This window comes from Centropristis striata, chromosome 8 (genome assembly GCF_030273125.1).
Source record: "Centropristis striata isolate RG_2023a ecotype Rhode Island chromosome 8, C.striata_1.0, whole genome shotgun sequence".
In the NCBI taxonomy this organism is placed as follows: domain Eukaryota; kingdom Metazoa; phylum Chordata; class Actinopteri; order Perciformes; family Serranidae; genus Centropristis; species Centropristis striata.
Window position 1 is genome coordinate 19,961,261 of NC_081524.1, and position 24,356 is coordinate 19,985,616.

The window sequence follows — 24,356 nt, forward strand, 5'->3', positions numbered from 1 at the left end:
TTCATTTGTTTACAGGTTCACACACCTGTTAATAAATCATTTGACTTTTTCTCAAGGCATTTCTCTAAAACACTTCCCTTTCTCTTTTTCCTGCTTACGGTTGTTAATTTGGATGTTTCTTGAATTTGTCTAATCAGCGTCTTCTCCTGCCAACAGAAGTTCTCCAGTTACACATTTTCGTTGGTGTCTTTGTGTTAATGACCCTTCTTCCTCACCCTCTGATGCTTGTTTTCTTCTAGCTTCGTGCCAAGTTGCATGATAAAAACATCATCAACGAGCCATCTCGCTCGCTGCGAATTCTTCAGACAATTACCTCTTCTTTTACTTCTATTTGTACTAAGGAGCTGTTCAGGGTTGCAGTGCATGTATAAAATGAACTTAACTATCACACACATAATACGCCTTCAAACAAGTATAAAGCATAAAAGCAAAACTATACAGAGAACAAAACAGAACTTTTTTTATTGGTTGTTACAACATAAAAGTTACAGATGTTGATTCCTGAAATGTGGTGCTGACTGACGGATAACTCGCTTGCTGATTCATTTCAAAATCAGTAAATTGTTGTTTGGGCGGTCACATGAGAAAATTGCAACACAGACAGCTTAAGGTCATCCCACAAAATAGCCTGTAAAAGACAATGAAATGGTGTTTTTATTATTCAGCATTTTTGTACCAAATCATATTATTTCTCATGTTTCATGACTCAGCACTAGTCCACAGCCTGAAGACTGAGATTCTCCGACGTACAGAATAAGCAGATATAGAAGATGAATGGATACAGTGATGCAGTGTGACTTTTATGCATGTTGACGACAGCGTAATGTGGGAAAAAGTGAGATAGAGCACATTAAATCACACTGGTGTCGTGGTTGCTGTTCAGGATCCGCACGGCAGCTTCTTGACCCTCCTTACAGCTTGTTTTGAACTTTTCCCTTCTGAAGAATCATTATGTTTTGAGCTCTAAAATCTGGGTCGTGCCACATCCTGACCCACTCAGTGCTCTTCTCCTTGTCTGCAGAGTGCTTTAAGGATGTTGAGTGGATGTCATTATTGAACACGCAGACCGTCAGGGCCCATCTTCCCTTTAGTTTTCAGTGCACCCTATTACCCTTTCACTTGGCCTTCATTTTCTCTCCCCTCTCTCTGTTATGGACACCCCCTCCCCGTGCTCTCTCGCTCTCTTCTCTCCCTCTTTCTCGCTCTTTGTGCTGTGTAACCACCAGCTCTGTGTTTGACAGCAGACTCAAACAAATCCACAGGCTCCGGCCCAGCTTTCTGTTGCCAGAGGGACTTGAGTGTTTCCGCCCCCTCCAATACCTCCTACCCCTCCGACACACTGTGATCTACAGCCAAACCCCCCTACACACACACACACACACACACACACACCAAACCCCTCGGCCTGTAGCTGCCATACACTCCCTCACTATAGAAACGCTCCAGCGAAGCTTTGCTGAATGCACTCAGACCTCAGGCTTGGGAGTTTTGAACCCAGAATCTGACTCGCTTTTTTTTTTTTTTATCTCAAGACTCTCAAAGAAAAAAACAAGAGCTGACAAGTTGGCCAGGTGGGTACGTTTCTGTTTCAAGCCAGAAGAGAAGCTCTGTGCCTGCAGAGGCGGCGGGGGTGGAGGGGAAGGAGTTGGTTATTTATAACGTCCTGCCCCTCCGTGTTTTTGGGGAATGCCTAGGCTCATTAGAGGTTTCCTCCGGAGGGTCAGGGTCAGGAGGGCCAGATGTTGGTGATTGGAGCACTGGGGGCAAAGAGAGGTGTCAAGTGTCAGAAACAAACAGATGTCAAGCTCAAATCTGAGGCGAGACAGACGACATAAACAGAGGTCGATTGGTTGTTTAGGGGGTGTGAGACCAGTTTCAACATAAAGAAAAGTAACATTGGTGTGCATGTGATGGGTCACTGAGTGAAGCTGTGTGCTGAGGCACTTAAAGGAATTAATTTACACATTGGTGCTGAGGTCCAATATTCAATTTGGCAACAAAACTGTGGTTGTGTTTTGATTTTACACCATGCTGCCCTCTGTTGGTCTGACTCTGTAACAATATCATGAGGTGTTATTCATTATTAGATGGATTAAAAAAGAAAAAAACACAAAACAAAACTCCAAATAATATGTTTCACCAACTGCAATAGATGACAGTATGTTTTATATATATATATATATATATATATATACAGTATATCTGTGGCTGCATGCACATCCAGCAACAAATGGAGTTAAATTGCCCTCAGTGGAGCAATCGAGCGGGCCCATTACACTCGTACTGATGCTGATGCATCAGGGTTAATGTGAATTAAGGAGAAAAAGGAGGTGAAATGCCCACAGCAGACTTTAACTCTCCTCCATGACTCACCTAATATTAATCCTAGTTAAAACAAGCTGCTCAACCTGGCAGAATACACACATACATACATATATGTCCAAAAACTTAAAATATCCTGGATGAGGAGAGCTGCTGGTATTTTACACACCTAAATGTTTCAATTCACATGATGGGTATCAAAAAAAGTTCTCATAAGCACTTAAGTTTTCTGATGTAATTGTGTAGATTATTCTTATTCTGGATAATTTTTTTGTTTGAAGGGATACAGGAATGTCTGTTTTCGCTGTTATATGCAAACATAAATATTGATTTTTAAATGACTCCTCTGTCCTCCGTTACTCTGGAAGTTAGCATTTAAGCATTAAATAATCCTAATCAAAACATGCAGAAAGAACCCCTGGTTTCAGTATAAATTGGTGTCTCTGGGTATAAATTAATTCTGTAATTTGATTGCTAGCAGTTGTATTCTCAATAACAATTTAGATGTGTTGATGAAGACTTTAAGACTGCAAGTTTTTGGTTTAGGTACTTTGGAAGTGCTTGACTTTTACTCTTAACAGGCTGCAAGAACCCGGTATGAAGTCCTATTATCTCGTATTTGGCAAAACCACAATATTCAGTTTCTTATATTTCTAAACTGGTATACTTGTGTGTGTGCAGGTAACGTTTCGTACGAGGATCTATCACTGCAACATCAACAGCCAGGGGGTGATCTGTCTGGACATCCTGAAGGACAACTGGAGCCCCGCCCTCACCATCTCCAAGGTGCTGCTGTCCATCTGCTCCCTGCTCACAGACTGTAACCCAGGTAAGATCACCACCTGATGTCTGTTTTAATGGTTTTAATTATGAGGCTGAGTTAGTAGGTCTCATTATCCACCTCGGTGAGATGTGACTGAGAGTAGCTGTTCTGTGTAATTTAATTTTTTACTCCAGGCCAGATTTCACGCAGTCAAAAATGATGTGGTGAGATTATTAATGGTGTATTAAGCACTGTAAGCCAAATCAAACCCTCATTGTTTCTCAGTGTCGTCTAACACTGACAGATCTTTGGCACAGGCCTAGAGTTGTAAACAATGAAACCACATTTTCACAGCAGAGAGAAAGAGCTGCTGACGGAGGAGATCCACAAAAACTGTTTAATGAAAAACGAATATTATCATGTACGATGCTATAAACAATAGTGATGATTTTTCATTTACAACAATATAGTGCATGAGTGCAGGCTGGACAAGGACTAGGGATGGAGTTATTGGGTCAGTGGTCCACCTTTTAAAGCTGTGTCGTAATGTTTTATATGTAGGGATTTTCAATTCAACATGATCTATGTGAGCATAATGGAAGAACAGGGAAATAACTTGGTATATTATGATGGTTTAATTGTCATTGTCGCACCTCTCTGTGCAGTCTTTGCTGCTCCTGGAGGGGCTGTCTTTGCTTTTTAATATGATTAACTGGTTATTGATACAGCTAAATTTAAAACAGTGCAATCAAGTCTACTTAAAGGTCACCACACCCTAATAAAAATGGATGCTGCGTCTGTCCCCCCAGCAGAGCTCTTTATAGTTCAGAGCCAACATGAATCTGGAAGATGGTTTAATGATCTGGAATGAAATCTATTTGCATTTATATCAGTCATAGTTAGCACAGCAGGGGAAAATGTACCAAGTCACTTTTGGCAATAGATGTTTGCTTTATAATCGTAATATAATGTGCAGACTTCCTGCCATGGGCACTTAGTTGTAGTTAAAAGTAGCAGTGCAGGATAATGACAGGCAAGAGGAGGTACGGCAGGATGATTTTCATTTAATCATCACCTGGAAGTGTCAGTTCCTGCAACTTAAAGGCTTCAATCAGGACCAATAAAAACGTTTTTTCTTTAAACTATAACACTCAGTTTATGTCGCACTATATATTAAAATATGTTTTTCCTTGTGTACTTTCAGCAGTCAGTGGCAGATGAAATGTCTCAGAGTGTATAATGCATCATGTATAAATCAAACATTTTTGTTCTGTTTGTAACCTGATTCCACCTCATGTACATTTCATTTTCAAGTCTACAAAAGACTCATTAATTAATAATTGCAAGACTGAAACAATGAGAAAGAGAAATATGTAGATCATGTGTGTGTGTGTATATATATATATATATATATATATTTATATACATACATCTGGCTTATGTCGTTATATGGCTGTAAGAGGACAAGTTCTGTTTATGGAACTAGTACCAATGGGACAGAGGACTTCCTGTCATCATTAAAGACAAGTTGTTTTATTTCTGGTGAAAAGCTTTTTAGTTTTAATTTGTTCCGCCCCTGAGACGACTGTGAACATTATTACAGTCACAACAGTTTAATTAGCTTTATTGGTGTGACTTCATGGGTTAAACATGTTGCAGTAGCAAAAAGTCACACATGAACAATAAAATACACATAGCAAACAATAAAATGAGGTAAAAGAAAAGGACAAAAGGTGCCTTACGTTGAAGTATTTCTTGCTTTGTGACGTGCAACAACACCCTCTCCTGCCAGCTCTTCTGTAGTGCTGTCTTCTCCAAAAGAGTTTAAATTAGTCCTCTGAAAGGGATTTTCTGATTGAATTTGAGGACAAAATGTTCTTTAATTTCTTTATATTTTGGGCAATGTGTGGGAAAATTAACTTTCTCCTGTTTCCACGAAGGACAATGCATATTTTCTTGGGTTGTTCAGTGTCAGTTGGCTCACAAACGCTGTTGTTCTTCTGCTTCTGGAAGGTCAGCGTGCTATCTAAAATAGCTGGTATAATGGCGCAGCTTCAATACAGCATTTTTACAGAATCTCTGTGTAAAAGAGGCGACTGACTCACTAGACACAGGTCTGATAATCAACAGAAATAGTTTGTTTCAACACGAAGTTGGAAGGAATACACAATGACAATATCAAAATGTAAAAACTAAGGCATTAAATCCTGTTCTAAACTTTACATGTAAAGAAAAACAATTAGGGAATGGTAAAAACTTACAGATTTGGACTTTGATTTCATTTTTAAGGACCTGGTGCACCACAGTTATTCGAGGGGGCTGAGGAGTGTTTGTCATCTACAAATTCTGTTTGCGAAATGATTAGATATGTCCTCCTTGTCACGCTCCAATAGATCCTGCAGAAATTCGATCATTTTTGTTACATAACTCGTCTTCTCTTGCACAATCGTTTACATAATCTGGGCCCGGGAGGATAGAAATGTTTGGAAAAGTTTCCTCAGTTTACAGCAGAAATAATTCCTGCTCAGTCGAGGTGATTGATCATATTTAATGAATTTAAATGTTCTCTCTCTGTCTCTGTCTTTCAGCCGACCCTCTGGTGGGAAGCATCGCCACACAGTACCTGACCAACAGAACAGAGCATGACAGAATAGCCAAACAATGGACGAAGAGATACGCCACATAGACTCCCAGCCATCCTCCTCCTTTAACCCCCTCACCCTTCACTGTACCTCTCTCTACCTCTCTCTCTCTCTCACCCTTAGTCAGTCAAAGCACACTCACTAAGTGCAACGGTATACCTGCCCTCGTATCTCCTCCTCCTCCTCCTCCTCCACCTCCACCTCAACATTTTATCTACCTTTTCTGTGTAAAAAAAAAACAACAAAAAAAACACAAACGAGAAAAAAAAGTTCTTTGTTTCTTGTTGACTTGAAAGCTTCTTTTTTATACAAAGAGTAGATTGGGATTTTTATTTTCCAATATCTGAATGTTGGAAGTATTGTATTGGAGAAAAAAAAACAGAATATTATAAATATCATACGCATCGTCCTCCAGCTATACAGTATGTATTCTCATTTTCTTAGTGGCACCTGGAACAAACATGCAGAATATATGCTTTTACTTTGTTTTCCTTGTTTTTTTTATTTGTCATCAATATGTTATCTGCATGGAACAGGAAGGTTTGCGTCATTGGATCCTTCATGCTTTTTAACTTCCTCTGATTTTGTTTGTACTGTATGTATTTTTTCAAAGGCTTTTGAGGCAGACCACAAAAGTATAGGTCTGCCTGTGAAAGAGGCAGGACTTGTATATTTACTGGCTACCCGCCACCTCTGCAATTGCAGAGTGGTTTGTTGTGCACTTGTATTACTGAAGCACCCAATAAAACACACTGTGGTTGGCTTGTGAGAAAACGCTCGGCTCTGTCTGGGGTTTGTGTTCGACTGCGGCCTCAAATATTCACACCTCTGTTACTGATCTTCTGCTCATTCTTCCAGTCACATCCAGAACTGTCTTTATGTCTGATTGTAAAACTTTACAGTCTGAGACATCAGCTCAAATACAATAAAGTTCTTATCAGCTTATCTGCTTTAGGCATATTGTTGCAGCTTTTATTACCTCGATCACCGAGGTGTGATGCTTTCATGTGTCAGTCTCACGGTCTGCAGGATATCTCAAAAAAACCTGTGAATGCATCTCCAGGAAATTCTGTGATTGTGTTTTTGGCAGCGAGCCACATGTGTGATGTCTTTTCTTAGTTCAGAATTGGGTTTATTGCCAAGTAGATTTTCACATGCAAAGAATTTGCCTTGGGGTTTCAGTGCATAACAATAAAAAATAGAAAGAGAAAATTTAAATAAAAGCCAGTGCTGAAAAAAATCCAACCTAAAAATAGAAAATAAATATATACAAATGAAGAGAGTAAAATTAGTTAAGTGGTTAAAATAAAGAGTACTTAAAAAGTTAAAAAAATAAATAAATATGCATGATTACAATTAATATATAAAAAGAATACGGTAAAAAATATATACAGTATATTTTAAAATAAAGAGCTGAAAATTACAATATAAGCAACTACTGAAAAAGTAAAAAAAATAATAATAAAAGGGAAAAATACAATTTAAAAAGAGCTGAAACCAAAATGTATGAAAGCAAGTACTGACGTTAAAAAGAGAATGGCAAAAAATTCAACATAATGTATAAAAACCATACTATAAAAATATAAAACTTTTAAATAAAGAGCTGGAAATTAAAATAAACGCAAGTACTGAAAAAGTAAAAAATAGCCATTAATAGGGGGGAAAATACAATAACTAGTTAAAAACAATACTTTAAAGGAAATAAACAATATATTTTTAAATAATGAGCTGAAAATAAAATAAAATAAAAGCAAGTACTGAAAAAAGTGTTTTTTTTAAATCAACAAAGAACAGGAAAAATTATTAATATATTAAAAAGAATATTATAAAATATATACAATTTATTTAAAATTAAAGAACTGTAAAACTAGAAAATTTCTAAAGAAATGTTGAGTGTGCTTGACTCTGGCCCATGACTCTACCCATACATTAGATTACAATTTGAACTGTTTACACCGAAACCATAACTCTGACAGCTTTAACAGATGAATTTGAGTGAGAAGACGAATTTTCCAACGTTTCTATGTATACATTATTTCAGAATAAGAATAAGCCCGATGAATAACATATAGTGTGCTTTTTCGATCACACTCAATGAACAAGGTACAGTATAAACATTAGCCACTACCTGCACCTCATACACCCCACTCACAACCCAAACTATCGCTTTGAAGCACTTTAGCTAATATTCTAAGTTACATTCCAACACTGACCTAAAGTGAATATCAAAAGTATTAAAAACAGAAGGAACTGAGCTGCTTTTAAAGAAGCCTTTGTTGTGTTCATACTCAAATCACTGCACACAGCATGTTTGGCAGTGTGACAATGTGGCATTATAAATTAATCATACAACAAAAGCTTTTCGGCAAAGAACCAACTCAGCTCTGTTATCTTATTTTATATTTTTGGCAGATTCGGTATTCTAGTAAGGATCGTTGTGCATTACAGAAAAAACCTACTTTAGATAGTAATAACTGTTCTGATAGGCCGGTAGTATGCATAAATAATATCAGGGCCTGTAGCCTGCAGGACAGAAGCCAGCAGGCTGCTCGCCAACCTGGCTAGAGCATCCACGCCTATTAACGGGTGCTGGAATAACAACATCAGATATACATTTGCCAAAGATTAGAGGTAAGGCTTAGTGTAGTTCATGTGTTGTAGTAATAAAATGGTCTGAATTGATTAAGTTTGCTGGATCTCAAAACAATATATGTTGTTCTTTAGATGTGTGGCCTGTGTGCAAGATTACATGAAATAATTTGATACTTCAGGTGGTGGATTGTAACTAAGTATATTTACTTGAGTATTGTACTTAAGTACAATTTTGAGGTACTTTATACTTCTATTTAACTACATTTAGAGGCAAATATTGAATTTTTTACTCCACTACATTTATCTGCCAGCTTTAGTTACTTTTCAGGTCGAGATTTAACATAAAAAAACATGATCAATTTAACATGATTATGCATATTTATAAAGCAAACCATAAAAAAAGATATTGAGTGGTTAAAATTAACCCTACCTGGACAACAATAAAACGCTGCTTACATAAATGCATCAATAATAATAATCCAATAATACATTTTAAATATAAAACAATCTGAATGGGGCCATTCTGCATATTGAATAGTTTTATTTTTGATACTTAAAGTACTTTTTGATGCTGATACATGATTTTTGAATGCAGGACTTTTACTTGTAGTTATGTAATTATACAGTGTGGCATTAGTACTTTTACTTAAGTAAAGGAATTCTGAATACTTCTTCCACCACTGAAGACTTCATATGAATACAATCTGTATTCTTTATACAGCCAAAATGAAAAGACACTGACAGACAGATGAGGTGTGAAAAGGCTTCTTTTTTTTCTACAAAAAAGTTAAAAGAAGGACTTCAAATTGCACATTTTTAGTCAAAAATATTGACACAGCAGTTTTCACAGTTTGAGACTTACCTTTTAGACTCACACACCCAGCAGCAGGTAACAGTACGTAATGTTCTTACCGGCTCATTTACCTGCTGTAAGGCACTGCTTCCACTTTACAAACCTCTTATGTGATTTATTGGTAGCTAACTGCCCCAGACGCAGTTAAAATAAGGTTTTGAAGTGTTGGTTGCATGTGATGAATGCAGAAAGTACAGCGTATTAATACAGAAATACAAACAACCCACAATATGCCCTTGAAACTGGTAACAAATGTGCTCCTGGGCTGCTGTGTGTAATGAATATTTTCAACAACTGTCCCCTGTAATATTACCTTGTTAGTCATGAGTAATTCGTAGATGTAAATGTGGTCAGTCTAAGTGGTTTTTCAGTTTCTGTGGCCAGTGGTGCAGCAAGTTAGTCATTGCTGGAGTGCTATTAGATGAGCACACTGAATGTAGTAAACAACACATCACACTTAACAGATGATCTTCTTTAAATTATGATAATAAGCTGTTATTAGGCCTATTTATGGCCGCATTTTAATTATGAGCTCATAAAGGTTTTTTTTATTTTCTTTGTCTAATGCAGAGCTACTGTCTGTAATATATATTCATTTATTTGTTGTACTTTGTTGTAAGTTGTACTGAAAATGTATTTTTTTAAATACAATGAATATATAAAAATAATACTATTAAAAATATATACAATACAGTAAAAAGTCTAAAATTAAAAATTAAAAGCAACTATAGGGTATTTTTTAAAATACATATATATTAATAGGGGAACCTTTTCAATTAATATATAATTAATATATAAAAAAAATACTATAAAAAATACATACAATATATGTTTAAATAAAGAGCTAAACATTCAAATAAAATCAAGATAAAGGAAAAAAATAGAGACTAGGGAATATATATATATATATATATATATATATATATATATATTATGTGGCCATTGCCAGTGGTGCAGCAAGTAGAGCTACTGTCTGTAAACTATAATAATTTATTTGTTAGGCTTTGTTATTTCTATTATTTCACAGGTAAATGAGGTGAATATTGATGTAAATGTCAGTCAGAAGTTCAGAAGTTCCTCCTCCTGTTGCAACCACATTCTTTCTTTTTTCTTTATCCTTTATTTATTTTCTCGGTGAATCATTGAGGGCAACCCCTCATTTGCAATGATGTCGAGAGTACAGAGAAAACACAAAACAGAGTACAGAGAAAACACGAAACAGCACAGACAAAACACATGCAGAGACATTAAAAACAGTTACAGTGAAGGCAGAGTTATTGGTCATCATAGTTTTGAATTGGCCCATAGTTATAATTGTTTTGAGTTTGAGTGAATGTTGTAAGATGTTCCAGGTAGATGCAGCAGAAAAACTGAAAGCAGCACATGTGCTAGAGCAAGATGTTAAATCCAAATGTTATGTTAAATAGATGAAAGTGAGTGTAGATATGTGAGATGATGTGTATAAAGTGATACATAATGTAGGATGTCCTGTTTCCAGTAGGACCGGGGCCGTACAGCCCACTCAGCCGCGGTAGGCTACTTCCGTTCCGCAGAGGGCGACAGGCAGCAGCCAGCCTAGACTGTGGCGGAGCTCCAGACACAATAGACTGGGTAAGTTTTATTAGCTAGCAAAATACATGAATCACGGCCGATGTTTTACCGAGTTGGCAGAGTATCAGAGCCGGTGTGCTGTGTGTGTGTCTCCAGGTGAAGCTGAAGGTCAGTTTGTCTGAACACGCCGAAAAGAAACAAACAACACGGTCGTGGTTAGTTGGTTGCACGGAAAAGGGGCTCCGACTATGTGCTGGAACGGAGTTGTTCCTGGCTGCTCTCTGACGCGTTTAATGACTCGTTGCCATAATTACCCTGGAAATGCACATTTAAAAGCTGTGTTTCAATAAACACAACCTCAACACTATGTGTAATAACCCAAACTACCGAAGTGTTTATTTGTATCACGAATGTCGGTTCACTTGTAAAGGATGCTTAGCAAGCAGCTTTCCCCCAACGTCTGGCCAAGAAGTAGTCGCATCCAGCGAAGTCGTCGGGCCTGAGTGTTGGCTGTCCGTTGGGAGTTGAGCGGTGGGGGGGCGACCGTTTGCGGGTAGCGCTAGCTGTGTTTATGGGGGTCACGACAAACTAACTAAACATTCACATTAATAAGGATTTAATCTATATATAGTTGGCAATGTTGAGTGTACGGGCGTGAAAGGGTTAAGTTGAACGCGTGCGGGTGTGAACGGTGCACTTCGCTAGCTCGTCGGCTAACGGCAGCTCGTTCACCGTCACGGAAACGTTAAATACGGAAAATAAGATCGCAAGCGGTAACAGATTTGTGTGCCGCCCCCCTCCAACAGCCAGATGATTATGAGTATAATTTCCCTGGTAATGTATTGATAATTACTTTAAGTACACATCTAATGTTGACACAGCTCCTCATAATCACCTCCATCAAAATACTTAACATCTGAGTCTGTTATCACAAGAATATGGCAGTTTAAATACCTGAATACAAATAAATGTGACTCTGCAATCTGCTGTGGCAGGTAACCAGCAGTAATTTATGAATACTTGCAATTTAAGGAATACTTCACCAAAAAAATGATCATTTGTATAACAGGCTAAACTTCCCTTGTCTCCCAGTTTAACAGAGAACCCAAAAACAGTTAAATAAATTAATAAATCATGTTGAACTGAGGACATTAACTGTGACAAGTGGTTGCCAGACTGGCAAATGGGTATCGGCACATAGTCACAAAAACTTTACATTTTTAGTCACCTTATATTTTGAATAATTAAGATAATATGCAGCTGTACGTCAACTAAATAACTATACCGTCCTACAAAGCCTAACCTGCAACAATTACATTTTTGGTCAAAATTGATTTATAACTAAAATGAACTCCTTGATGTCTATTTTATCTTGTGACACAGTTTTAGATTTAAATTTTGCTTTATCTCAGAGAAATAATTGTATAAAAACCACAAAATCCAACTCAAAACCAAGTGAATTGCACTTACCACAGCCTGTTTTGGATATATATACTAATTTAAACATGAAATAATGTAAATTATAAGTTTATTTGATAGGGAAGTTATCTAGATAGTGATAAAGTAAAAAAGGTGAGATAAAATTATATTAAGACTAAAATATAACATTACTTTATGACATTAAGTCTAAAATACACAAATCTCTGAATAGAGTTGTTAAACACTTTTAAAAACACTGATAACAAAATCAATTTGAAAATCTTAATTTAATGAAAACAAAATATAAAAGCTGAAAGACGACAACATAGTAGTTACTGCACTGTTTCTGCATTACTATTAGAACCTTTTACAGCAAAACCACAGTGTGGTAACTACATTTTTGGGGTCAAAGGTCAAATATTTGTCATGATTTTTTAGCATAAATATTACATCATCAACACATGTAGAAATAAGTGTCATATCACTTACCTACCTTTAGCCCATTTGGCTTGCCAGTTAAAAAACGTTAAAAAAAACTTTAAAGCAGTATTTCTCAGTTTTACCCTTTGTGTAGTTACTGCAGTTAGACTTTGTCGTATATAACGTACTAAGGTCAGATGTAAGTAAGCAAATGTTGCCCAAATGTAAACAGCTGAGATTTAACATCAATTAAAAGCCAAGAATATGTTGCCAGTTTCCAAGTTAGGGGATGGAAACAAGCATTTATTGGCTTTTCCTACTGCTGATATTCTCAAAATGTGGTTAAAATTTGTAATAAATCTGCATGGAAACCAATGGAAGGCTCAACCAGGCCATTGTATCCTACACAAAAATTAAAGCGAATGTGAATTCTAAACTAATGAATGACAGGGAGATGAAGAGCCCACCTGCAGCCCTGTGGACCGACATGTCCAATTTGAATTTCCTTTGAATTTCCATCCCCATTTTGATGATTATTAGGCTAGGATTGTGAATCGCAGTTATTCTGTCCAGGATAATGATGGCATGAAATTTTCATATTGACCCATGCCTTGTTTAAATACCACAGCCCAGAGAAGTGTGTCAGTGTTTGTACTGTAGCAGGTAAACCAGCAGCTGCTTATGAAAACATGCAAATTAATATTTATAAATAGTGAAACTGAAGCTTGTGTATGCTGGAACCTGTCTGCTATTGTGGCCACTCAGAGGGTATGTTAGCATCTGCTTTGGTTAGAAATATTTATGAAACTGCTCCACCTACTTGCAGCTGTGGTGTTACCTTATTTTTTCACTCATTTTGTTTTTGTTTGTGTTTTCTCCCCCCTCAGGTTCCGGCTCTGTTCCAATCCAAACCGGTATGTCGGATGAGGATTCCCGTGCCAGCACCAGCTCTTCTTCATCGCCGCCTTCCTCCAGCCAAACCAGACAGAGGGACACGCTTTGCAAAAAGAAACGGGAGAGCAAAGCCAGCATGAGCAAGACCTCCAAGCTGCTTACCACCAGCGCCAAAAGGTAAAAATAAAAACCCCAGACTGTAGAAAGATGAGTAGTTTTATTCACCAGATTTATCTCACAATCAGTCAGCTGTTTCTGCTTACATCTGACTTTAATCAGAGTTCTTTCATTTATTAATGTGGGATTTCTCTTGAGAGGAAAGTCACATGTAAAAAGAACACTTTTAGCAATAAAACAAAACTATTTTTGCAATTTGGTGATGTCTTAAATAGATAAATAGGCAACAAGGCTCTGACATCCTTTCAGTGAAGCTACAATGAAGTTGGACTGCAGACAAAAATGCAGAAGCTGTGTATTCTAGTACTTCCACCTTGCATCATGGTTCAGCTTTCATACAGGAAGAAATCTATAATAGAGGAACACATGCTAATTTCTTAATAGATGATAATGTACAGTTAGTATATGCTGTGAGCAGAGATGAGTGAGCAGCTCATTGCTTCCCTTATTTCCCCCGTGGAAAAAGAAAAAGAAACAAAACGTCTAACACTCTTGGTCTTATTATAGCTTACTTTCACAATCACTGTTGCTTGCGTTTACACAAGAAACCAGTAGCATGAATTACACTACTCACAAACTGATAAAGATAAATAAAGTTAATTTGTAATACAACATATAAATCACATTTCATAACAAGAAGGGCACTCGGAGAGATGCCAAGGCCATGTCCTATCTTGCAAAATGTACCAATTTGAAAAATGACCCATGATTTTGAGCATTTCCAAAATGTAATGGGTGTTTCCTTGGCCCGTGCTTCACCCTTCCACAATGCTTTATGAAAATCGTCCCAGTAGTTTGTCTTTAATTCTGCATACAAACACACGCATCAAACTGAAAACAAAACCTCCTTGGCAGAGGCAATAATGCTTGAAAGATCAGAGCCGGACGACAAGTTTTTCATTATTGTATTTTCCTCGTGGCTGAAGGACTTCATATGGCATCTTTTCAATTGTCATGTTTTTATGGAGGAAAACTGTTGAGCCAGTGAGTGATTTATTATTTCTTTGTGTGTGCAGGATTCAGAAAGAGCTGGCTGATATTACACTGGACCCTCCGCCAAACTGCAGGTTGGTTTCTTTTTTTGCTTTAAAGTCTGTTAGTCGTCTTTCCAGTGATGCACTCATTAGGAACACACTATTTCTCTCCTGGTGAAATTGTAGTAATTCCTATACTCGGATTCAAAGTACTCATCTGAATTAGGATCATTCCTCAGTGTGTATGGCAACACGAGGCTGTAATTACACATTAATTGTTTTTATAAGTGAGACATCAGTACATCAAAACTATTCTTAGGCCTGAGCACATTAATTATGTGTACAATTATGCTGTCCTCGATATATAAAATTGTGTTACAAAGAAACCACAATAGATATTTATTGGTTACATAGTTGCGGTGCATTCCTCCTACTTATGTACTGTGTGTATTAGTAAGACTGGAATATTTCCTATTATTACCATTCACCATTAAATGCACCATTGCAGTTGCCAAAGTATTAGGACATAGTATAGTAATAGTGCTTATTTTCAGTTGAAGAATGTAAACCATTCTCGGGGAAGCATGGCACTCAAACAACTCAAAGAGCTGAATCAATTAACCAATTTGTCAATTGGCAGAAAATCTGGATAACGGAGATTCAGACCAAGACTCCTCTGCTCTGGTCATTATTTACAGCCTGATAAGCAACTTTATCAATACTTTCTGTCTGTGTTCTAGGTCCAGACGACATTTTGGATAATCTCTTTAAACAGATAACTGCACTTGAATAATAACAAAAAGCTTAATCTTAATAATAATTGATGCGTTTCAAGGTTGCTTTTTGACCTCTCCACACAAACTGTTTCCTGGTATTCAACCAAAGCTAGCTTAAATACTACTAGGACTACAAATGTATACTACAAGGCTCATGTTATGTTGTTGCTCATAGATTCTGCATGCATATGCAGAGATCTGTTTAGAGAGATGTCACACTTTGCTGTGTGGCAGATGAGCAACTGCAGACAAAGCAGACTAAAATTTTCCCTTTTTTGTTTATATGTGTATGCTTGTTGAACAGCATATTTATTTTTTTTACTTGCAAAGGCTAGAAGTAGTTGCAGGCGCTCAGTCTCGACATGGAGAGTAGAGGAGGTGCTGCAGCCTGATTATAAATTAAACCAAAATAAATTAAAAAAACAAAACAATAAAAGAATGGATAATGTGCAGCTTATCAATACTGCGGTCTTAATAATTTAACCCACTGGAGCCTGTTTAAAACCTGGTTTCTGTACCAGTCCCTTTGTATGACTGACCTTTCTGCAGCCCAGTTTACTTCAGTGGTGTGATTTTAAAGATTATCCTTAAAACCAGACGCTCTGGGTTCAAGCTCAGCTCGCAGCAGGCGTGCTCCCTCCTGCAGCGCCCTGAGGCGACTCACTGAAGCCCTCCCTGCTGCGGGCTGCAGCTCTGCAGCAGAGCCTGACCTCTGACCTCTCCCTGTGAAAGGAGAAAAAGAAAGACAGAGAAATCTCTGCCATCATGGCTCAGTAGATCAAACAAGCCACCCCAGGCCACAGACCGGCCCAGAAATGAACACCGTCTGGATAGTTGTTGTGAACTGGAAGAAAACAGTTTGGTATTCACACACAGTCTTCAAAAAAAAAAGAAGTCAGTTTCTATTTTGAATTTTTGTTCGATTTTCTTCAGACTGTTTCTCATGTTTAAAACAACAGCTTCTCTGTCTGAGGCTGGGTGGGAAAAATAGCAAGTCTATTCTCTCTACCTGCCACCTTCCAGGCAAACAGCCTTCATTTGTAAGTCAGTCTGTTTATAAAATCAAGCTGTTAGTTTGCTGCTGTGAAGCACATGTTTTACTTTGAAATGTTAGAGTAATGGATCTGAGAGAAGACTGTTTTTATTTTACTGCAGTTACTTACAATCATGTTTTATACATTTATTTTATTACTTCCAAATGATTTATATTGTTTATAAAAGTTATATTTACTGATAATTTGACTTGCATTCACATAATGTGAGGAAAAGGAAACAACAGAAATGGTGACATGTATCCCAGTTCTTTCGGTTAAAAGCTTTTCTACTTAAATCGTGAGAGTTTTCAGTGGAGCTTTGAGTGACACTCGGAGGGTGATTCGTGTCTCTGACTGTATCATGACTACGGAGGGATGATGGGTAAATTACCGTCTTTAATTGTGGATTAAGGACGGATGACTGCAGCTGAAAGTTGCGAAGCTGAAGGACAACATCAGTTTGAGATTTCAGCAATAGGCTTGTGACATTTCAGCAAATTCATAATGGACGGCCTAATTACAATGGTGAAGTGTGACAGCTTAAAACACAACCTGCCCCGGCACATGATGGATTAAAGCCACGTTTAATTGACTACCTCGTATTATGTGATAATGTACTTTGTAATAATTTAAGTGTTCGTATTGTGAACATGCAGTCGAGCTTAACTTGTCGTGTAGCACGTCTGTGATATTAATGAAACTGAAGTGATGAGCTCTTAATGTCTTTCTGGCTTTGTATCATGTAGTTCAAACTAATTTATTGTACAGATTTAAATCAATCAAATCATCAAATTTAATTGTTGAGGGTCCAAGCAAATCTGTTGGTACTGCTCAGTGTGGTGCAAATTCTTTCTTTCTTTCTTTATTTATTGGCTGGTTAATTTATAGGGTTCTTGCAAAGTATTGGAAGTTTGGAAAATACTTAAACTTAACTGTTAATCTTGTGTTTTAATTACTGATAATTATTCATTAAATAACCATGACGTAAAACGTGCAATTATTAACAGCTGCATTGCTGGGGTATTTATTCTGTAAACTTTATTTTTACAATTCAGTTAATAGTAATAATTTCGATGTGATGATAAAGGCTGCGAGAGTCTGTATATTTTTGGTTTAGGTACCTTGAAAGTGCTTTAATTTAAAAAACTTTACAAACCGAGGCCTATAAGAATTTTAACAACCAATTATTTCAGTTATCCATGTATCTGCAGATTATTTTCTCAGTTTATCAGTCTCACCCAGTAAGCCAAAAAATCCAAAAGTTTTTCAGTTTGCAAAAACATAAAACTGAGGAAAAACGAGCAGCATGTCCTATTTGTAATAGTTGCTGTCAGCAATAATGTAGCTAAAAAAAACTTTGAATAAGCCGGTGTTTTAGCTGATTAATTTTCTGCCAATCAATTAAATAATTTCAGCTCTGTATTAAATGAATCTATCTCATTAAAAAAACTCTGAGTTACTATCTCCCTGAGGTTTTATTTGAAGTGTTATTGTAACGAGCTCTGCTGCTGCCGCCACTCTGGAAAACTCTTGAAGTTGAAGCTGTTCGACTGTTCAAAGTTTCCATCTTGAGTACATTTCATACTGCAGACATAACTGCTGCCCAGCTGTGCTGAAACTATGCACCACACTGCTTCGATTGATGGAAAGGGCTTTTTTTTTTTTTTGGCCAGCTGTCATAACTGTATCTGATGTAGCTTGACCAACATACAGTATATCTGAAGTCAAATGAAATGAATTCTAGCATCTTTTAATGGCTTATCATGGACGCAGATGAGAGCAAAACAGTGTTTGAGGCTGAGCGTGTGTTCTTCTCATTAAAATCAACGACTTGGAAAGCTTTCATGTGTTGGAAAGTTCTCATCCGTCACATTTGCAGTTATATCTTTTAACAACTAGTTTATTAGTCCAAAGTGTGCTCTCTGGATCGATTATTTCTGTGTCGTAGCTCGCACTAAAACGCCGCCAAACGTCCATGTTAAGGTTGATCAAAAACCGCCCGTCAGAGTGAAACATCTGCCCCGCCCCGCCCCACCCGACAGCTCTGGATCAATAGTATTATGTCTTGTACTCAGGACCCCAAGGGGTTTAAGACCACATGTTTTGCATGTACAAGGGATAAAGGCCGGGCCGCTTTGAGAAAAAATCAATACAGATTACAGATCATGACGCGTAGACACATCACTGGGGATTTGCTTTGAACTGAGGCATCCTCTGAATGATGCACAGGGGGGAATGAAACTTTCATCACTCCACATTTTGAAGGGAAAAGTACATTTTTATGTGTGTTGAGTCACCTTTGTAGAAATGTGTGAAAATGTGCATTTTATGTCCCAAATTGTGATCATTAATTAAGGGCAGAGGAAATGTGAAACCTCACTTTTGCACACATTACATGTGCTTTCATCCATCAAAGGCAGTGCAAGTACAAGATTTCCCATGATGCTCTTCCTTTGATCCTTTTGAGCGTCAGAAATAATGGGGATGATTCATACGGCATCGACTCCTGCTGAATGAATCTGGTTAATTTTGGTGGAATTTTAACTTTAATACCATACTTGAAGCAAATCTTGAATGGAAAGTAGCATTTATTGTCGGTTTTAGTTCAGCTCCTTTACTGAACAAAGAAAATACAACGCCCACATACTCCAGTATGAAATCTTTAAGCTGTACTTGTGAAGCGATCCATCAGATTATACACACAGAACATGAATAAATATGTGAGTTTGATACTGTAGTACACACTGCATTGATTTCTCCATTGATCTAGATCCAGGTGCATCCGTTTAAAGCAACAGAAGCATGTAATCTACATTGATGTATTGACAGTCCTCCTCAGTGCGTGGGTGTCTTGTCCTCTCACTTTATTTAGTTATTTATTTATTAAGCTGTATTTTCTGTGAGATTTGTAATGATGTGTTTGTTCTTCCCTCGTGGTCTTTTTCTTCTCCTCTGCATTGCTGATGAAACAGACGGAGGTAGAATGCCAAATACTGTTGAAACAAGACAGATAAACATTGATTGTTTAAATTTTCAAACATGAATCGTGGTGTGCATTAGCAGATTAATCCAGTCCGAGTTTTGGGAAATGAAAAATTTAAATGCATTAAATTTAATATTGACGTCTGAGATGATGTGAAGGTTTATGCATTCAGTACTCCTGTGTGGAAGTACTTGTGCAGCTGTAAATGAAGTATTTTTGTGCCTGCAGTGCTGGCCCAAAAGGAGATAACATCTATGAGTGGAGGTCGACCATCCTGGGACCACCGGGCTCCGTCTACGAGGGAGGCGTCTTCTTCCTGGACATCGCCTTCACACCCGACTACCCCTTCAAACCCCCCAAGGTACCGATATCAGTACTAGAGCCTGACCCATATGGGCTTTTTGAGACCGTTGCTGATACTGAAAATTTATCTATAACTAATATGGTACCAATATAGTAATTTTTTGAGCTGGAATAAAGATAGACCTTAGTGCACTAATTTTTTCCACCACTCTGCAAATGGACCCAGGGAGCTACTTTCTCAAGCGTAAAACTTTAATAAAATAATATTTAGCATTGTTATACATTATACAAACAATCTAGCACTTTTCTCAGCCACTTCTATGAAAATAATGAGAAAATGAAGAGTAAATAGGAATAAAATTAATGGCTAAATAAACATCATTAATGTTCAGTGTCAGTCTAGGAGCTAAAGCCAGTACTAAATCATGCCAAGCAACATTTTCTGCATTATATATTGTGTAAAAAAGGTTTTCATAACGGCACTTATCAGACAACTATACACCTATATAGATAAGCCGATAATATCTGCCTACTGATCTATCCATCGGGCTCTAATTAGTAACTTTTAAAGAAGTGTACAAACACCAACCATAGTGTTCTGAATCAGCTTTAAAGCAGGACAAAATGATGCTCAACCTCATAAATTTTAGTTTTTTAAAAGTGGCACTTCACATGTTCATAAGAAAAATTATACTTTGTTTAACCTGACGCCAGTAAACTGCACGCTGACATGAGGGAGTTTCTGCTGCTGTCACAGATTGTTCTTGCCACTAGAATTAGTTTTCAATGTGTTGCAGTAGCAATGGCAGCAAGTAAAGGTAAAGGTATAATATGTAACATTTCTACATTAAAATGTCTAATAATGTATACAAAATAAGGTCGGTCCTTTTCAAAGTTCTGTACTAACATTACCCCAAATGATCAGACTCAGAGAAATCTGTACATTTATTCACAGTGATGGTGCGTTTAATTTAATCGCCTGTCTGTGACGTCGTGAGCTTTTACTCCTCTAGTTCCTCGAACTTCGAGCAGCACATGACATGTCACAGTTTGATGCTTCAATGGAGCGGCTGTGAGACGTTTTTAAAAGTCGTTGGACAACAATGGAGCTCAGTGGCTCAGAGGAGTTGACTGTTAATTATGGTCATTTAATGGGTTTGGTTGACAACAGGAAAAACAAACTATGTAAACAGACACAAATAAATTATGCACCAAGTAATATTTAGCCTCTGTCAGATCACTCTCACTTAACAATTAGCTGTGTGTTGTGTTTTTGTCTGACGTTTTGCAGCAGAAACAAAGTGCTTACTGTCTTTTCACTGAGCTTCTCTTGGAGCAAAACAACAGCAGAGCCTGTCAGAGTCACACCAGCAAAACAACACGGTTATCTGGAAAACCTACTTTCTGCAGTTAATATACAGATTTGCATTCTGGAGTGGTGTCCTAACAATGCTGCTTGTCCTCATTTTTTGTAAAAACTCTTGTTCTCTTGGACCTGACAAACCCTTTTAGCTTCTGTTTTCTTATGAACAGATGGATCAGCTGTAAAAGATGGCACATAAAGTCAATTGTCAGACATCAATATAGCTGACATTTGGGATTTTCTCCTCCATAATAAAAGCTTTTACTTTCTAAGCTCTTTGTCTGTGAGGACTAGATGGATTTCCACTAATTATGCTACATCATGTAACAAATATGACCACTGTGATCCTGATGGAAAAACATTGTTTTGTTTATTTAACTAAGGCTTTTTCCCCAGTGGGATAAAACAAATTGTGATATCAGTAAAAAAAAAACACAGGAGGGTGGAAAAGTTATAGAGAGATTAAAAACAAAGGAACTATTCCACAATATTTCTGTATTTTTGCAGGTATTTGTTTCCACTGTTTGTTTCAAGCTAAAGCAAACTTTTTTTTTAAATTGTCTCAGCTTTGAAACATTATATCTTCTTGACAGAATACACATTTGGTCCTTTGTGTGTATGTGTGTATTAAAGGAAGATTTACTGTATAAACATCAACAGAAAACAGCCTCATGAAGTAAGAAAGGCAAAGGTGAACACAAGATTTAAAAATACCCGTTCAGGCTGCGTGTGAAACATGGTCTGAAATAAATGTATCTACATCTTTGTGATGATAGGCATTGGCTGACATCACCACAGCTCACTTGTTCTTGTGAAGTGATGTTTTCAGTTTCCATCAGGACATTTACTTTAAATAAATCATGTGCTTTCACTGCTGACTGACTGCTGCTTTTAATGAGAAGTTCTTTGTGATAGTCTTGGGAAAGCAGAAGTCACAGCAGATGGCGTTTCCTGTTTTTTTTTGTTTTTTGTTTTTTTTTAGAAGTACCTCTTTTCAACCACCAGAGGGCTTTCATGTCCTGCAGATAAAACACAGAAATGTTCAGTGAAGCAGCGACTGCAGGTTTAACAATGACGGTTTAAATTAAGTGTTCCTCTATGAATTAAAAAACGACAACTAAATTTCTGTCTAAGTTTTACAAAAAATGTTATGTGATATGTTTTCCTGGCACAAAGAGGAAATAAATTACCACAAACAACATAAAACACAACCAAAAGGATTTAACAATTCGGTGCATCCCTGCCGGTTAACTCTGTGGATAAACAGCATTAGGAATGTTTTCCCTCCCTGACACACTGTTTGTGTGTGTGCAGGTAACATTTCGAACGAGGATCTATCACTGCAACATCAACAGCCAGGGGGTGATCTGTCTGGACATCCTGAAGGACAACTGGAGCCCCGCCCTCACCATCTCCAAGGTGCTGCTGTCCATCTGCTCCCTGCTCACAGACTGTAACCCAGGTAAGACTCAGACTAGTTAGAGCGCCTTCACAGTGACCCACCTGCTGAATGCATGGTTGTGTTTTTTTGTCCGCGGTGGACTTCAACAACTACAACTTCACAGTTTGCCGTTTGTTGCAACAGGCTGTGTTCAAAGTAGGTGAAAAAGAGGCACAAAAATAAAGATTATCCCGATGATGACAGCGGTATAATTATTTTTCTTGATGTCTAATAAACCATGGCCTTGTAGCTAGAATGTGCAGCAACTTATTATTATTTTCTCATGTTGCAGCAAACTGAGCACATCAGATCTAACACAGAGGTTTGATTCTGTTATTCTGACACGTGCACATGTTCTAAAGCAGGGATGGGCAACTGGAGGCCCGGGGGCCGCATACGGCCCGCACCCTCACTTGAAGTGGCCCTCAGTACAACTACATGCATTTGAGCATGAAATATTAAAAGTGCTGTGTAAAAATGCACAAAATGACTTCTTGCAATTAATGTTGGTCTGCTTGCACTGAAAAAAAAGAAATCACAGTAAGTGGTTATTTTTTATTTGCCTCAAACCTTTTGTATACCTATTTATACTGTTAAACATGCATTTGAGCATGAAATATGTTAAGTTACTGCACTGTAAACATATTTAAAATTGTAGTTTCATCATATCTGGTTAAGTGTACGGTCCTATATGTGGCCCTGTGGTAGTGTTGATGAAAAATCGTGGCCCCTTCCAGCATTTAAGTTGCCCATCTCTGTTCTAAAGGGAGGTTTTGCCCATTTTTTGTCTTGTTTTTGGCTTTTTTTGGCTTTCTTCAGACCTCGCTGATTTCTGCCCTACTTCTCTCAGTGTGTCACATCAGTCAATGAACACGAGACACACGAGGAGAAAAAACAAATCCGAAAGCTCAGTCCGCTGTGCATTTCAGCAAAGTGATTTAAATCACCTTTCAAGCTCACTAAATGTCACCTGAACACATTTTCCCAATGCTGGGTTTTATTTCCTAATGAAACCCAGCGTCATCAGGACATCATGTTCTATTTTTAAAAGCAGTGAAGTTTTAGCGTTTTACTTATCATTTCGGGTGACAGACAGTAGTTAGCAGGCGTAGCACCTCATTTGTTTGACGTCAGAGTGCTGATTTATTTTAACACTATGACAGGGAATCGACTTAAATGATTCTGTTTGAGATATTTTACTTCATAACGTCCAAAAAAAACCCTTTCTAATCCCTTAAAGTCTTTCTTAAAAGATTTTTGAAACTGGTTAATCCATGTAGGGGAGTAAGTACCAACATTTCTAGAAACATTTTACCCTAATGGGATGAAATCTTCTTTTTCCATGCACTATTTCTATTTATTTTCACTATTTATTCTATGCAATATGTTTCTAAATAAAGAAAAATCGCAGTTGAAAAGAGCCAGATGTTAATCCAGTGGAACAAAATGTAAACGTCATGAGATTTATTTATAAGCCCTCTGGTGTCTTCTTCCTCTCTTTGTGTGTTTGTCATTTCTTTGTGAACACAAACTTAACTTGAAACCTATTTTTCCGTGCAGCCGACCCCCTGGTGGGAAGCATCGCCACCCAGTACACGACTAACAGAGCGGAACATGACCGAACAGCCAAACAGTGGACGAAGCGTTACGCCACATAAACCCACAGAGGACGGCAGCAGCGGGGGGAGGAGGAGGAGGAGGAGGCGGCGGGGTGGGGGGCTCCGGGCGGTTTGTGTTGGGGGGTTATTTCTATCTCAGATTTTTAGTACTTTATTGTCTGGTATATTTTTTGCTTCCTGATTAAGTTATCTCCACAAATATGGTAATAAAGGAACACAATGGAAAGGAA

At 37.6% G+C, this 24,356-nt stretch overlaps 2 protein-coding genes across 3 annotated transcripts in view; both read left to right on the forward strand.

Annotated features, from left to right (window-relative positions):
• LOC131976506 (ubiquitin-conjugating enzyme E2 E2) overlaps window positions 1–6,442 on the forward strand; it is a 28,041-nt gene extending 21,599 nt beyond the window's left edge. Inside the window, exons 5-6 of the mRNA XM_059339569.1 lie at window positions 3,004–3,151; window positions 5,674–6,442. Of these exons, the coding sequence (XP_059195552.1) occupies window positions 3,004–3,151; window positions 5,674–5,771 (246 nt within the window). The 3' untranslated portion in view covers window positions 5,772–6,442. The remainder of the gene's footprint in view (window positions 1–3,003; window positions 3,152–5,673) is intronic.
• Window positions 6,443–10,650: 4,208 nt separating this feature from the next.
• Window positions 10,651–24,356, forward strand: LOC131976456 (ubiquitin-conjugating enzyme E2 E1-like). Of its 2 annotated transcripts, none has more exons than XM_059339500.1 (6): window positions 10,651–10,783; window positions 13,450–13,633; window positions 14,650–14,700; window positions 19,629–19,761; window positions 22,381–22,528; window positions 24,068–24,356. In XM_059339500.1, exons 2-6 carry the CDS (start codon window positions 13,479–13,481, stop codon window positions 24,163–24,165), a joined length of 585 nt encoding a protein of 194 aa, XP_059195483.1. In that variant the 5' UTR covers window positions 10,651–10,783; window positions 13,450–13,478; the 3' UTR covers window positions 24,166–24,356. The 2 variants fall into 2 exon arrangements, with proteins under 2 accessions (XP_059195483.1, XP_059195484.1); XM_059339501.1 differs by lacking the exon at window positions 10,651–10,783 and adding an exon at window positions 11,319–11,557.